This window comes from Falco rusticolus, chromosome 8 (genome assembly GCF_015220075.1).
Source record: "Falco rusticolus isolate bFalRus1 chromosome 8, bFalRus1.pri, whole genome shotgun sequence".
Taxonomy (NCBI): Eukaryota; Metazoa; Chordata; class Aves; order Falconiformes; family Falconidae; genus Falco; species Falco rusticolus.
Window position 1 is genome coordinate 58,774,759 of NC_051194.1, and position 17,414 is coordinate 58,792,172.

General features: G+C 43.9%; 1 protein-coding gene across 14 annotated transcripts in view; it reads right to left on the bottom strand.

Annotated features, from left to right (window-relative positions):
* The window catches only part of HDAC4 (histone deacetylase 4), a 267,149-nt gene that overhangs the window by 20,421 nt on the left and 229,314 nt on the right, over window positions 1–17,414 (bottom strand). For all 14 annotated transcript variants that reach the window (XM_037398255.1, XM_037398254.1, XM_037398252.1 and 11 more), the window contains 5 exons: window positions 10,802–10,909; window positions 10,192–10,247; window positions 9,058–9,145; window positions 7,637–7,756; window positions 5,334–5,431 (listed from right to left, as the gene is read on the bottom strand). In XM_037398255.1, coding sequence (XP_037254152.1) covers window positions 5,334–5,431; window positions 7,637–7,756; window positions 9,058–9,145; window positions 10,192–10,247; window positions 10,802–10,909 — 470 coding nt within the window. The remainder of the gene's footprint in view (window positions 1–5,333; window positions 5,432–7,636; window positions 7,757–9,057; window positions 9,146–10,191; window positions 10,248–10,801; window positions 10,910–17,414) is intronic.

Sequence of the window (17,414 nt, forward strand, 5' to 3'; positions counted from 1 at the left end):
AAAATTTAAGAGCCAGGCAAATGAACCATTTTGAAATGATGTATTTCTGAGATTTTCTCTGTAAGCAGCGTTTCAGGCACATCTAAGCCAGTTTTTTAGTCTTTAATTTTTCCTTGTGCACAGATGAAAACAGCCCCTTCGCTCAGATCCATCACAATAAAGGTAAGTCCTCAAAAGCAAACAACAATTAAACTGCAAACAATCCTATGGCTTTGTCCTGGTGATGATACTATAAAAAAGCCAGAAATTCAAATTACTATCAAGCAGATGAGCAGTTTTGTCTGGAACTGGGTCTTTTTACAGCCACCTTAGCCATTAGTTGAGTTAGTTCACTGAGGAATGAAAAGTGTTTCTAACACTGAATATTCAATAAAGCTGTGCTGAATCTTTTTAAAACACAGGGCTTACCTTTAAATTTCCTAAATTTTAGTGGGCTGTTTTGCTTGCTTAAAATAAATTAAAACCTTTCATTTGACTCTGGTTACAGCTAAGCTGAACAGCTATGCATTAGTTAAAACTGATGGCTGCAAACAGTAAAAATTACCCATCGTATTCTGCAATCATTTGTGGAAAGAAAAAAAAACAACCCCCAAACAAATTTATATCTATTTTCCAGAAGACTCAAAAATTTTTAGTCTTACTAGCCAATTCACCAATTAAACGCCTAATAAATGACAGGCAGATTAAACAATCCTACAAGAGGATTTTTTTTTTTTTTTAATGCTCAGCTGCAGCAAGCAAATTGCTGAAACTTAGAAGGCTGAGCACTTTTTTCAGAGACTCTTTCCCCACTGTTGGTGATATATATATACCCCCACATATAAAGATATATATATAAAAAAAATATATATTACATATATAAAAGAATCCCAAAATGTTATCTGCTGCTCCTAATGCTAATCAGCCGCCTGAAGACTCCGGTCTTTGTTTCTCCAAGCAGCCATCTCCACGGTCATTTACTATGTCAAAAGGGATTAGGAGTTTGAGGATGAAATCAGCGTTGGGAGAGCATGAAATCTAAAATACAGAAACAACCGTTCCAGGCAAAATATCTTCCCCTCCGCACCTTCCCTCTTACTCACTCCTGCAACGGTTTATGGATCGAAGGAAAAAAACAAAATCCCCCCAACATTGGCTCCTGAACTCATTTAACGCTTTCTGAGAAAGGCAGGAGGAGGGACCTTTCAAATACAGTCCTGGCTTTTGCTTCTGGTTTAGGTGTTTTAAATAAAAATAAAACTAACATGGAAACAAGCTGTATATGGAATTAGAATGGTGAAGGAGACCTCAGCGTAGGGGAAAAAAATTGTATGAGACAACACAACTGTTGGAATCATCAGGAAAACTTTCTTAGAGTAAATTCAGAGGAAAACTCCTGTGGATAATACAAATTTCACTAAGTAATTGTTGTTCTCACGTAATAAGGAAATAGCCGCAGTCTTTGCATTTTTTCTGGAGGACTCTTACCGGGTTTGCACACTCTGCTTTTGAAAATGTCATGAGGATTTATAGAAGCAAACATGATTTCTGCTTGTATAACAAGTTAGGGAACAACAGACCCCGGTAAAAAAAACCCAAAAAAACACAACCTGAATTTTACAACTGTTTGTTTCTATAACTACGGAATAACAGCGATGAATACCAATAACATTTTGATGAGTTAAGGACTTTTAAAATTATATGCCCTGCATTTTTCACATTAGAGTTTAATACACTTCTGCCTAATCTGTGAAATCTGTATTGCCCACATACTTTGGCGGTGAGTTCAGCCGCGGGACCTTCGCCCAGCGAACGGTCAGCTAAATTATAATGTCATGCTGTCTCGGGCAGGCAAAGCTGCTGCTACGATGGGGTGGAGGAGCGCCAAGCTCGCAGCAACTCCCCAGATCCCTTCTGCACATCTTATTAGTGACTGGGGTGACTCCACCCTGTGCCCCCCCCAACACAGCGATCATGATATCACCCCAACCTCGAGACGGGGCAGCCGGTGATTTCAACCCTCGGTTATGAAGACAACAAGCGACAAAGTGCACGGCAAGGCTGCTCTCTGCTTCGCATTTTTAACTCTTGTTCTCACTTGTGAAATGGCTTGGCGGTATTAACAAACGTTAACAAGTCCGGCTATCCCGTCCGACCCAGCGCCGTGCTGCAAGCAAGGGAAAGCCAATATTCATAGAAGAAATTCTCAGTAGAAAAATAATCGATGCGAGTTACTCTCCTTCCTTCAGAAAGAGTAAAAGGACACTGAAACAGGTTTTCAGCGTGGGGATGATAGGTTTCATTGGGATTTATTTATTCACTCATCAGAAGACTAACTTAGGATGACAATTATCTGTTATTATTTCATTGGAGCGCATGCTTTTATCAAATCCATACACCAGCTCATGCTGAAACAGAACAAACAAACCAAAAAAGCAAAGCGTGTTGCTTATTTTTCCTCCCCTTGTTTTATGTAGAAAGAGGGCTTTCTTCCCTAAAAGCAGACAAGCAAGGGAAGAGTTAAGGCTTAAAAAAAAAAAAAAAGAAGAAAAAGTATATCAGTATCTTTGCCTAGCTCAAAGGATTTCCACTGATTCCTCTACAGACTTCAAAGCCTCACAGTTTGGCATTTGGACTGGTTTGAATTAAAGCTCAGTTCTCCACTGTGAGTTTCCAAGTTCATGGTGAAAATGCCTGCTGCTTCTGGAGTTCATTATGGCCAATTTTCTTATCTTTTCTTCATCTTAGGTTTGATCCCCAGCAAATGCAACGTGGCATTCGATGGGGTGGAATAACAAGGTGCTGCCTTGAAGGCATGCATTGTCTCAAGGGGCTAACGCAAGAAAAGAATTAAAAAAAACGATATATGACCCATTCCCTTCACTTTCTAACTCTCAGGGGACTATAAATTGCAAACTTCAAAGCATTATTTTACATTAAAATCAATAGAAAGATTCAGGGGGAAAAAATGTTTTTCAAAGAAGCTGGTTAAGATTTAAAAAGGTCACTTGATAATGTATTATCATGACCAAACTTGGCATAAGATTAAAAAAAAGCTTCCAATTTAACTTACTGACTGAAGGTGTGCACATGGGGCAGACTACGGGAGGTGCTACCTAGGAGGACGAGTCACACCATCCCTCGGCTTCCCAAAACCCTGCCGAAATAAGGGCTTGTGACTAGCTCCAAAGTATGTTCCCCAAATAGCGGCAATCTCCGGACAAAAAGACACCAGTGCTTATTAAGGAATGGCTGGCAAAGGCCTTACTGTGCAGACTGAGCAATTTTCCAGGAGCCTTGTAACTCAATTAATATTTAATAGTAAGTATATCACTCTATCATGAGCTACAGGTTCTCTTTATAATGAAGAGATCAGTCTTGTTGACTGCTGGGATAAACAGACTTCCCCTTTGGAGGGAAGTGCTGCTTTCCTGTAACAGGAATAAAACAGCGAGACAAATGACAGTTATTTGACTCGATGTTATTTTAAATTGTATACATTCTTTGAAGGCTTTTTAATGGCAGGCTGAAGAGGAAAAGCTCTTTTTGCTCGGTATAACCGAATACAAATACGCGCACAGGGAAGAACAGAAAATAACGCTCCCAGATTTAATGCTCTTCCATGAAGGTGATATTCCATCTGCGTGTCGCCAGAAATTCGCATCCTGGTTTTTGGCAAGTGTGTGTCTCCCTGAATTTATGCGGGTTGGTTGCCAGAAGCGCGCTAAATCTGGTTTGAGGACAGAAAGCCACTTCAATCCATAATTGTTAAAAAAGATGCCAGCTGGAGAGAAAGGATGGATCCCTGGCATGGGGGAGGCAGGGGAGGGAACAGGACAGTCTCTAAGAAAAATAGAGCCTATATATCGAGCAGGTCAGAGAATTATATTCGTTCTCCTGGAAAGAGTATCAGAAAGGAAAGTGTGGTCTCACACTGGCCTCTCTTCACTACTGCATTACTTTCAAGTTCTCTACCCAGAGATCTGCCTTGGTTTCACCTTGTTATTGTGTTGCTTCCACAGTTAATTTTAATACCTTCCTTTCCGTGTTCTCTGCAGCTCTGGAAGGCAAACACATCACTCCAGGCTTGCAGCCAGACCCCAAAACACCACTGACGTACAATCACCCTGCTGGGGTATTTCAGCTGCTCAGAGCAGCAAGGGGATGTCCCACCCATACTCTTGCTATGCTCCTGTAGCAACACTGCTCAGAGAGATCACAACCTGGGTGCGCATGACCGCAGATCAGCTAATGTGTGTTTTGTTTCATGCATCTCTTTTGACGATGCTGATATGAGGGGGTAAGTAAGGATCAGCTCAAACAATTCCCTGCAGATAGCTCCCTGTGATCCTCAGGTATCACGTGCTTCTGCGAGCATGACAGTAAGACCAGCAGGACACGACCAAGTGGCTTCATCCCCTGTTCCATTTGGAGACCCAAATGATGCCAGATTTTTAGGAGCATACCTGAGTACGCTTGTACGACCCAACACGGTGGTTTTACTGGCTTTACACTATTACTGCTAATCAAGGAGGATATCCCAGCAACACATTAATTCAACTCCACAGCTTTGCTTACCTTCATTCACACTCTGACAGTGAGTGATGAGTAACCCTTATTTAAGAGATGGTTGTACTTTTATTCATAACACACAACATGCTGCTTCTGAGGAGAAACCAGAACCCAGTAAGAAAAGCACAAACCCAACAGTTCGGTCGTTGCAATTTCCAGTTGGTTGGAACAGGCACATTCAATATCTTGGGTGAATAATAGTAACATTGAAAGCTTATCAAAACAAGCCCACGTCCCTTTGCTAGGTACAATTGGGAGTAAGCTGTGAGCAGAATTCTTACAGGGCAGAGACTGCATGGCCAACTCGCCCAGAAGTGGGGTACCGTCGCCTGCAGCACAGTAATGATGTCTAAAGCCTTGGGGCAGCTGCACTCCCAAGTTCCAGCTCGTGATGACTAGTTAAAAAGTTTTCCTGGGTTCCTCTCCCCACCCAGGTGGGTTTACCCACAGAAATACTCACCCCAAAGAGGTAAAAAGATTTTTAGCCAAAACCAGAAAAGATTATTTGTATCCGTTGACATTTTACATTCATGCATCGATCAGTGCTGAGCAGCAAGCATGTCAATCCCTTAATGTCACAGGCACGCCTTTATGGCCAGAAATATCCTATTTACTTGATCCAGCTTTCTTTTTATTATGGTAGTCAAAAAGTAATCACAACTAGATGTAAATCTCATATTTCTAAACTTATCAAGAGAAACTCAAGATTAAGGAGGACTGCACGAGGAAAAAGAAACCCAATTTAAGTGAAAAATGTTTGTAAGAGGAAACGTCAATATTACCTGAAAGCAGTTAAGTATTCTGTATCTCCCATCGGTGGATCAAGGCCACCAGTAAAGGCCATGTTAACATTGAAACCAACTCCTGCTCCTGTGCCAACCTGAAAAAGGGAGATGATGCTCTTAATTACACATATGGCAACAGCTACCTGTGGCAAGACACCACTGCTGTCTTAATATTCCTCCAGCTGAATATGGATTTTGATTCAAGAGCTCAATGGTAGTGAGGTTAATTTTTCCCTCTAAAGGAACCTGGTCCCCAAAACAAGAGTGAAAATAAAGCTCCTCCATGCTCTGATCTTTATGGGAGCTGCGGACCAGCGGTACTTGACTGCTGCTCACCCAAAAATCCGCCTCCTTATCAACTGGATCCTCTTCTTCTGCAGGAGACTGTGTTACATGCAATACTTTTCCTTAATTTGCTTTCAGCTTCATTCAGAAGCTTATTTTATATTTCATTACAGTTGCAACTGGGGGAAAACCCCCACAGTTTTAATCAGAGCGAGCTCCCCCTCTGCTGGGGAAAAACATGATGCACAGAGATTTTCACTGCTTGAGGGACACGTGGGTGGTAAATGCAAGTACCTGCCCACCCTTGCATCTACTGCAGACGTTCCCATCTGCACTGACTGCAAATACCTGAGAAAGGGGAAAACTGAAAAATAAACCAGAAGTTTCTAATAATTTGTTTTCCAAGAAGCAGGGCCATGTTTTCCCCATCCATATTGAAACCCCAGAGCCTGCGTTCAGTCCTTTCCTCAAGCAGGGGCCTCTCAGGTGCCTGAGCACGGTGGCCATGAGCTCAGGCTGTGGGTCCCTAGGGACAGCAAGGGGGCTGGGCAGTAGCTGCTGACACCGACCACCAGCAGCTCCCCACAGGGTTCCGAGCATGCAGTTTGGATTTTGCAGGTGTTTTTTTTTTAAGGTCTCTGCATATGAATAGAAAAAATGTTAAGTTGAAAATTAATGTCTTAGAGAATATACAAGTCAGATAATTCAGGATAAATAAAGCTGCAGGGCTCCTGTTGCACATTATTCCTTGAATCAGTGCTAATACTGCTGGCGAAAAAACCCACCGTGGATGGATGAACCCCCTGTGGTATTTAACCATCTGTGGCTTTAATTGTATTTATTTTGTACTCTTTGCTTTATTCACTCTGGAATGACACATCTCAAAATTACTGTAAATGGTTAAATACAGAGCGGATGGTATAGCCTAGTGTTTCCTTACAACACTAGATATTTTGTAAACCAGATTACTAGGTTATTAAAAGGTCAGCAAAAAAGTAGGTCTGAGGCCTTTGCATATCCTGAAGCAGAAATTAAGCCTGATGCAAGGGGCTGCTGTACATTCACTGCAACGGTAGTACACAAACAGGGTACTGAAGCAGTATCATGGCACATTTGAGTTTCTTTAAAAATGGAAATGAAAACATTAATGTTTGCTGAATCCGAGAATGTAAAATTGACAGGGTAAGAACTCTAGGATTTTCAGGTGTAATCTGAAGTGCCCTGGAATACACAAAACTAAGTATTCCATATAATTTCCCTTTGATAAATCACTCCGGAAGGACAATTATTTCCTGCTAGCCTAGTGGGAAAGGAAGGATGCAATGGATGTAGGAGCATCCATCCAGAGTTCAGGGAGAAAGGTCTCCCAGCTTCAACGGCTGAGCCCTTCTGCTGCAGGCTGCAAGAACGCCACCAGGAACCGGTGGATCTGGTCCAGCAGCATCAGTGACCAGTGCTTAAATCCCACATTGGAGCTGTGCAATGTGAACGCAGCAGTGGCAGCGAGCGACGCCTCAGCAGGGCCAGGAGACGGGGAGATGGACAGGCTCCAAGGCCATGGCAGGAAACCTGAGTGCTGGTGGCACAGCCACAGACAGCCTGTTCCTCCTGCATCTAAGAAACAACTTATGCCTGTAATCCTGAAAAGTACACAGAGTGCTGGGACAGCTGGCAAAGGGTCCCTCTGGAACAGGTTGTCCTGTAAGGGTTGGAGAGCCTAATTGCATTGACTCATTCTCTCCTCATTAGCCAAGGCGCGTGCTTTCCAGCTCGCAGGGCAGGACACAATGCCCATGGCTGTTAGGACTTGGACGAGAAGGCACGGAACGCACAAACCCGAGCGATGTGTTCCCAAAGGGGCACTAACAAGCACGAGCGTGGGAGCGGTGGCAGGAGCTTCTCTCCAAGCCTTGCTTGGCAGAGGGTCCCTGAGATTTTGGGGGGCACCTGAATCCCAGCCCCGAGCAGGTTCTATCAGACATAGACAGATGCTGTGTCAGTGCTAGCACCCTTACCTCGTCAGGAGCACCGCTGCCTGGAAAGAAGTTCCCATCATCATAGCGATGTAGTGAAATATAAAGAACATTAGGATCATTGTAGAAAGCTTGCTGAGTACCATTCCCGTGGTGAACATCCTTTGGGGACAGAGATTACATGAGGGAGGTTAGCACCTTGGTAAAAATGCAGATGAAAGCCATCAACTTGGGATTCAGAGGGGTTTTCTTTGCTGTTGTGCTTCATTTTCCGCACTTCTCTGATGTGGCTGAAGTAGTTTATTGCAAATCAAACCTGCTTTGCACTGGCTTCAGATTAGACTCCTTGTTTAACACACGGGATAAATGGGGGTAAACACAGTCCCAAGTGTATATCAAAACTGAGGACAGGATTAATTTACTGGGATGGAGAGAATTGGATTCATACCCTATCTTGCGGGACAGAGAGACTATATTAGTTACCCCAGATTTGCATCTTTAATCAGTTTGCAGGGTGACCACTGATACAAGTGTCCAGCAAAGCTGTACTGGACCCAAAAAGGTTAAACAACATAAACCCACGACCCAGATCTCCTATTGCATTGCTGCTTGGTGAAGAAATGCAGCCTGCAACCGGACGGGTATTAAAAATGCCCCTTTGTGACATGAAAGACAGTTGGTGGGAAGTCAGGAAGAGGATGTCCATCTGGTAGGTCAAAAAGACAAATACATCAATTTTAACTTGCAGGTCTAGTCCATGGGAGACCTGTGGCAATTAATCAAAACTCCTGGCTGCCACCCAGCAACTCAAATGCCTTCTCAGCCACATAAAGAAATTTCTAAATCTATTAAAAAACCCCAAACTAATACAACTATCAGCCACATTTTAAAATCTATACATCACCACAGCAAAATCCCAAACAAGCTCTTTCTCAACTCCGCTACGCTGTCTGAAGAGAATTCCACTGTCTCATTCCAATTTAGAGATCACTTTTGACTGCCTGCCTACTCGCACAGAGGCTGTGCTGGCCCAGAAGCGGGACACCGAGACCATCCAGACCAATGGTCAAGCCATGTAACCTGTCCTCAGATCTCAAAAGGAAAGGTGGGATGGACCAGTTAATGTTCCAACTTTCAGAAAAAAATAAAAGCCCACCACGGTCTGCAGTTACCCATCCCTGAGACTGCATGACGGGCTTGTTTTAGAAAGCAACTACTTTTAATTACAACTTCATTCTGAAAACTATGGGCACTGTGAAAATTCTTTCTTTTATTAAAACAGTTCAACGAAAAACCTCAAACTTTAAAAACCAAATTTTGGCTTGCAGACCACAGGCAACAATTTTTTTCACCAAATTACAAAGTCAGGGTTACCCTTGCAAGAAAAAAAAAACCAAAAAACCAACCACAACAGAAAAATGTCTACCTGCTCTCCTGAGGGGTAAGAACTGGCAATTACTCACCCAGTCCACTATAAGGATTTTGCTAACGTTCAGCCTTTGCTGGAGCAGCTTGGCTGCAATTGCCACGGAGTTGAAATAGCAGAAACCCCTGGAGGTGATGAGAAGGGGGAGACAAGAGGAAAAGGAGAGGTGTTAATTATAGGTTTCCTTGGTCCCAATGCATCTGTTACCTAGATATAACACAGTAGGAAAAAATTTCTTCTGCTCTCACTTTTCTTTTCTCCCTGGAATTGCACGTGTGCTCAGAGACACAAAATAGCCACACAGCAGCAGGTGTCCTGCGATCTCTCTGGAAATGGGGAACATTTCACACTTGCCCATGCCTGCTGCAATGAGATGCTGCTCGGTGCCAGCTGCCCAGGGGACCTCCAGCGCTGCACACGAGGGAAGCGGACAAGAGCAGATGGGGAGAGGACGTGGCAAGAAGCAAAGGAAGGGAAAGGACCTGGGGTCAGAGCACTATAGTGCATTGGTGGGGAGGGAGTGGACATGCCCAGAGAGGCCTCAAAACGCTGGGTCAAGGGGAATTCAACAGCAAGCACTCATCTCCCGCCAAAGAGTGCCGAAGGACCCAAGACACGAAACTTCAGCACACATTAAGCCAGATACACAAAGGCAACACGATTTATGCACAGGGCCCTGATCTGAAAACAGTCTGATGGCAAAACCCCTGCTATATTAAACCCATGCAAGATGCCCAACTTCAGCTTTTGCTTTGTGAAGCCTTCCCACTCTGAGACACTCCTAATCCAGTGTTGTCACCCCAAGACACAGTTATGTTTGCTATTACTACTATTAGTTGCGTACCCTTGCTTTCCTCACATTGGAAGAGCCATCAGCATTTAATTTAAAACAATTCACAAGAGTAAAGCAAATAAAAGCATCAGTGCTTTTTCAAAGCATGACTGTAACATTGGTTCTTGCTAAAAAAAATACCCACCCCGACACAACTGAGCAGAAGTTTGCCCTCTTCCACAGAATTAGTGGGAGCGCTGAATATAACACTGTCCAGCACATCAATCAGCAAGGAACTCTGCAATGATAACCTAACAAACTACCTCTCTGATGTCCAGCTGCCGATCACACAACAGATGAACACTGATGCAAGTTAATAAAGCACATACGCATACTTACATGGGTGTGCTCTCTTCTGCGTGGTGACCCGGAGGCCGAACAACAGCAAATCCATTCTAGACAGAAAAAATAAGAAAAGGAAAAAGTGAGACAGAAGGGAAGGATTATCACACAAAGACAGATGTAGAGTTTGCAGCCAGAAGCATTAATTCTGCTTTGGAACTATGTAGTTGTTCTCGATGGTTTTCTCGCAAGACCATAGCAGTGGATGATGCTCTCCCTCATTTTGGAGTGGGGAAAAAAAGTCCACATGAATTTCATGGGAACTGGTTGGTACTGCATTTCCTTCCATAGAGGGGGAAAAAAAATTCCTTATGAAGTTACTGAAACAGCAAACGGGCTGGCCCAGCTGAAGGCAACAGCAAGACCCTCAGATAACACTGGAATAGTGATTTCATTTGCTGCTCTGGTTTCTTTCTTCCTTTTAATCGGTGCGTAAGAACATTCACCAGGAGTCTGTTGTTCACTTGCTGATATCCTTAAAGATTTTTATGACTAAAGCCAGATGGTGCCATTAAAATGAAGCTAACTGGACCTCCTGCATAACACAGCCCTGAGCAGGGTCCTGTACAGAGCCTCTATCAAAGCCAAGTGTTATTTTCATACCAACCTTCAGTTCTCCTGTGGCTACTTTGAAAACGAGCTCAATGACACAGCCCACAGCCAGGCGAGCGGCACCAGACGAGTGAACTTCGTTCCAAATTGTGTCACTGTCGACCTAATGGAGACACACAGCAACCACATTTAGGAGCAACACGGACAGCCAGCAAACAGACCTATGTTTTACAAAGAAAGTTACTCATATGTATTGAATACATAAATGCATTAACTGCATTAAGTTTAAAAGCATTACATTGCAGACCTGATCTTGGCAGTACTGGGGCTGGGACCCTACCATGACTGTAACATCACCACTACCGAGTGTCCATCCAACCAAATGATGCTTGAGATGACTGTTTGCAACAGCTCTGCAATGCTAAAGGGTCAGTGCCTTAACAGAGGAGCAAATTCAGCATCTCCAGCACTGCAAATTTGCATGTGTCTCCTACCAACATCACAGTATCAGTATATCTTTTAATTGCTGGAGGAAACTGATCCCAGATGAAACAAAAAAGGTTTACAAAATCATTCAACGATTCTATAAAATAAAACACAATAAAGAAGGATTTCTAACAATGGGCATTTAAAAGATGCCTGCCCAGGACTAGCAGGGTAAGGTTACGTGGACAGCAGCTTCCCTGGGGAGCCATAAGATCAACTCTGTCTCATCAAAGCTAACAGCAGACCTTCAACATCTAGCTGCTGACTACAGGCATTTATTTCAATGCTCAATATTTGACAGGACCACCATCCTCTATATTTTCTCCCTGAAAATGTGCAAATACGCCAAAGGCAAGGCAAGGCACTCTGCAAACATCCCCACGTTGTTATTATATGAGGTCACGTCCTAATTTAAACAAAAAGTGAGAAGCGTTGGCATTTACCACACTCATCCCAACAACTGTACGAAGACAAGATTAGTTTGCAGACATGTGATGAAATGCCTGTTCCTTTTTTTTACTGCCACTCAGCTGCGACTCTGCAGAGAGCAGAGGGGGAAGGACAGCTCCCGAGGGGCTGCTTCCAGCCTGAAGCTCTGGATCTCCTCCGCTGCACCCCCGGCCGTCCTGCATGCAGTGATGAAAGCAAAGCTTGTTTGCTTCTTGCCAGTCACAGCCTTTGCAAAAGCCAGATTGCTGGGACTGTCCCATGTCAAGGCCAGCTCAGCTGCCTGGGAACAGCATAGGATAAATGTAACGTTTCGCAGTGTGAAGGATCAGCTATTTTTCACATATTACTTTGCTGAGCCTATTTATAGAAACAATGGCAAAGAAGAAGGAAAGAAAGAGCTACTTGCTTTGTCTGGCACCCAGTCTGCTCACTGAGCTGCGGGGAGATGCAAGTGACCCCACAGGAGATTGATCCACCTCCTTCATGGCTGTGCTAAGGCCAGTGGAGATGGTGCCAGGTCCATTATCAGGGACAGCTTCTGGCAGCATCTGTCCCGAGGATGCTTTTGAAGTTACAGTAAACCAAGAAGCATTTGGAGAATACCAAAAAGCCATGTCCATGCGGTAATGCTGCCAATATGTGCACCGTTTCAGACTCTGCAGAAAGCCACTGCACCGGTGGTAAAGCCTTACAGTGACTATTTGGGGTACAAGGGCTCCCCCAGGCCCCCATAAATTTGAGCAGTAACATGGGAACAGAAGCACGATGGGGTCTGAGTTATGCACAGCTCCAGGAGTCCTGGGTCAGTACTGCACACATGCAGGAGAAGGGACTGATCTGACCACATCCCTCCAAAAGCCCCTAGCAAGGCAGGAAGATGGCCAAGATGCTGCTTCTCCCCACTGACCAGCACGTTAAGTTTCTGTGGGGGTCTGTCTTTGGGCTCTCATTGGCAGTTCTGTAAAAACATTATGGGATGGTCACGCTGCTTTGCAGTCAGGATGGCACTGCTACATTCCCTCAGGGGATCCAGCAGTCTTCATCCCCAGATCCTCTCCCACCAGTATCTGTGAGTGGGAGACACTCATGGTTTATACAACACAAAACATCTATTTGCCTTTTGCCAAGTGCTGACCACCTCAGTGCCCTCGGTCTCGCTGCTCAAGCGCAGTCTGGGCTGAGTGTGTCTAACCTATCTTTCTTGGTCTTGAAAAAAAAAATGCCACAGGACACCAGCAGCTAAAAGCTTCCCTCTCTGCCTGGCCGCAGCAAGTACCAGGCCCCTTCCACGGATACAGAATTACAGAGGGCCACCTTCATTCACCATGAGGCACCGGAGGAATGGAAATACAAACCCCCAGAATTCACATATCCTAAGCACGGCTTTACCTAAGGGTTCCACAGACCCTCGGACCCCCTCCGATGTCTGATCGTGCCAGCCCTCTCCATAAAGCATGCAGAAATCACTGGTGCCTGAGCCAAGTACCGCCACGTTCAGGCCCTTTGATGCCTGCAGAAACCAGGCTTGTGTTGGCAGCGTTTCAAGAAGAATGAGGAGGGCAAGACAGAATGCTTTTAAAGAGTTGTTATTTCTGCAGAAAGAAGTTAAGTACTTTGAAAAAGGCATTCCACCTGTGATTTTGAAGCTAATTTCATGCCCCCACACTCAGCTCCCCAGCAGGAGGAGGACCGGGGTCCAGAGATGTTTGCTGCCGCCCGCAAGCTCTCCACTGCTCCATCCCATGTGCAAACATCTCCAAGATAAGGATTTAACACCCAGGCACCTTCCCCAGAACGGATGTCTGGAGACCACTGGGCCCTACTCCAAGGCAGCACTTCATCATCTGTAACTCTAAGTGTTTGAACAGTCCCACTGAAGCCATCAGTGCTCTGCAGCAGAGGGGCGTAGGCCCTGCCATGGTGGAAAATGTTATTAATGTGGCCCTGAGCTGGACTGCTCTCCAGCTCTGAAGCTGCTGCTGTTTGGTGCATGGGCTGCTGTTGACCCCGCCATCATTCCTGAATTCTGAAGTTCATTACAGGGGAGACGCTATTTGGCTTTCCCTGCCTCTGAGCTCTTTGATGTAGCTGCCATCACAGGAGTTGTTGCTGGGACAGCACATCAAGCCTTACCATCTGGAAGGACTTTATGGAGAGAGGAAGCATATTTCTTGCCTTTTGTTGATCCATCAGCGTGTATTTCTCTTTTTTTCTCCCGAGCTGGAGGATACAACTGCGTCAGAGATACTGAGTCTTCCACATCTGCCGCTGTTGGATGAAGAGCGGTTGTCCTGCTCAGCTCTTGAGAATAATATTAATGCCTGTCTCTTTTTTCTTGAGAATAATATTAATGCCTTGCTCATTCCAATAAAGAAGCTGCTGTTTCTGTTAGGTGAGCCCGTAGGAGAGGGCTCCTTTAGAGGTGGGGAGAGGGAATTCAGTGCCTAAGACCTGCCGCAGGCTCTTAACTGTCGCAGCATGTACTGTTATTAGAAAATGATGAGGGAATGCAGAAACGGAAGGGTCAACAGGTTGATGCAGGCTGTCTTTTATGAGGAATGTCTAAGATGTTTCAGTGTCAAACCCAAAACAGTTGTCTTTCCTTGTAAACTTGAAATCTTTATCGATATACACAGTGAGGTTCCTGCTCGCACTCTACTAATGTGTTAGTATACTCTACTAATGTGCAGGTCTTTCCAAATGAAATGAGTGTTGTACAAAAAGTTTCATTATTCTGATCTTTTCTTTAGCTGAATAACTACACAGATAAGAAATAAAGCACAGGGACAGGGCTGAGACAAGCTGTACCGCAGCTCCAGACCCTGCAAAGCAAAGGGAGCGAAGGAGTTCCACTTTTCCCTCATCACTGCTCATCATCATGCTTAGGTGACAGCAGCACACAGTCTGTGCTGCCAGCCAGCTGGTCTTACCTAACCGTATCTCCTGCTACTCTAAAGCACTGATTAAATAACCATGCTCACATTTTGTTCTTCTAAGACTTGCTAATTAGTATTTTCTCATTTCCATTCCATGGAAGTCCTTTTCGTTGTCTCTGCTTTGCAATAATGTACTTTGCTTGTACAGGTAAAGACTTTTATACACTCTAATCAAGACCTTACAACCAAAAATAGTGTAACGTATTCAGGAAAAGATCAAAACCATTAAAAACCACTTTTTAAAGACAGAGATCTTCAGACGTTTTTAGAACGAGCACAGAAAAAGAAAATACTACACACGAAAGAACACAAAGTTACTAGCGATCCTCAGATCGAGTCTTTGAGTGTTTTGAAGAATTTGGATGCAAGTATGCTGGAACAATTTTGCAGATTTTCAAAGCTTGAACTCCTTTCTCCAAAATCTTCTAATTATCCTGGATGAGGTAACCCTCCGGTGCATAGAAGTCATACATTAAGAAAATAATGTGCTGCAGAGAAGTGAAGGTAACATCCTAAGTAAAAATACTCTTTATGGCACTTGCAGATGCTGCTGAAGATCAGCAGGAATAAATTACTGTTGCTTAAATCAGAGCTCACATCTGTTGATATAAGTGCTTCTGTGCTTTCTTCTTTTCCTGCCACAGTCAGATGATTGCAGATGGGAGAGGTTTGTTAGCGGCAGCTATGGTGATGTGAAGGCTTCTTTGTATAAAGCAAATTAGGAAAAAAAAATAATAAAAATGACAAGAGTTTCCAAGCACCGGGGAAAAAATTTACGCTTTTTCTCATTGATTGCAAATCACTGTGACTTAGTTGTTAAGAGAGAGATCGAAAGGTGTTAGTTGATGAAGTGATTTGCTCAAAACTTCTTCCTGCTTCTTCACTCTAACTCCCTTTGTCTCGCTGGCTGGTAAGAACAACTCACAGTTACCCAAGTGCCTGACATCATCCTTCATCCCGGCGCTTAACAGCTCTTCAGGGGCTTTGCCTCCCTAAGCCGCCCTACATTGCCTTTCAGATCCATCTATTCTTTTAAGCTACATCACATCCCTGATGGAAGAGAATTGCGTTTAATTATTTACAGAGAAATAACTCTCATTCAAGCTTTCCAGCCCATAATTTCGTGTGTCACCCTCAGCTCCTGAATTGTAAGCAAAAGCAATCATTCAGCTTTTACCTGCTCCAGGCCAGTCCCTCTCCTGCCCACCGGCATTATTTAGCATCCAACACTGAATTTCATGTGCTGCATTACTATTTAGTTTCTTGTTATCATGTCACCTTCTGTACTGCTTTGCAGGCAACTTTTGCTTTGATGACTCTAAATTTAATACCGTCAGCAAAGGACACTTGCTTATGAACCATCCCCTGTTTTGCAACTTTTCAGTGCCTCTGGGGGACTAACTCTGACCACTATTTCTAATCTTCTGACTGGTAATAAATCCAAGATAGAACCAGTCCCACCTTATTCTCCTAATTTTTGAAAAGTTGGTGGGTTTTCTTCTTTTCTTTTTTTCTTTCTTGCATCATATTTACTCCTTGAAAAGCATTTGGCAGACCAGTATCAAGCTTTCCAGGGAAAATTGTCCTTATGAAGCAGTCAGCCGGCTGGAACGCCATCCAGCGTCATGGTGAGCTGAATGCAAAAAGCCACGAAGCATCCTCTAGACTGCACTTATTATGTGACAGAGAAAATGAAACCTGTGCTGAAATAAATCCCTTCTCCTCCAAATCTGGGCTACAAACCACAGGTAGTTGAGATAATGTCCTACAGGTGCTCTGATCATCATGTGTACCTCATGTTCCTCCACCATCAGGAAATATTCACCAGTACGAAGTGACTGGAGCCCACACAAACTTCTTACAGCACCAGGGCTGCCTCTCTACAACCTTCTCAACTTGCAAGAAAAAGGTAAACCAGAGACTGATTACTGCTCAGCAATAAGTAATGTTCTGCTAACCTGGCAATCTTGAACAAGGGAGAGTCTAAATAAAACTTCATCACTCCAAAAAGCTGTATGGCCACCTTGCCGCTTGACAGTGGCCTGCGAAGCATCAGCAGAAAAACACCCCTTAAGCTCTCTTGCTAGAACAATTTGAAATAATTTCTTTATACCATAACAAGCACTCAATCTCCCAGCAGTATTCACATGCTGAAATTTCTCAGATTTACATTATACCTCACGCTAAAATTCTTTATAACTGGTGGTTTACCCCAGGCTCTGATTTTTTTAAAGTATTTTTTTCTGATTTCCTTGGAAAAAAAAAAATGATGACATGCATCTCGAAAATGTCTTGTCATCCTCTTCGGTGCAGAAAATAATTTGGTTTTCATCTGCTACTGCAAGGCGTGCTCTGTGGCCCCAGCTAAGATCCCACTATAGGGCTTCTTCCAACAGTTTCCCGTAGCAAATTAAATCAAGAGCAACTTGTCTCGCAGAACTGGCACGCTAACAAAGGCTGCAGTTTTCCCTCTATTTCTTCAATAAACATTACCACACTGCTAAGCCAGCTTTCTTGACAAACCTCACACTTTGAAAGACAGTAGAAAATTAGGTTGAAAGGACCTTGTGAGATGACCGTACGTCTCTCCTACCCCAAAGGAGATGGTCTATGCCTCAACCCCTCCAGAGCACGTACAAGTGCAAAGGACTTAATAAGCTATAGCCAATTGTTCTGTACCATAGCCTCATTTCCCCTACAAATGTACAGCTGGGCTGTAGGTATTAATTAGAAACGCACCCCAAAAACAGTGAAGACCATGTTTTCCTGCACCAGCCAAGAAGGCAGCAGAAATAC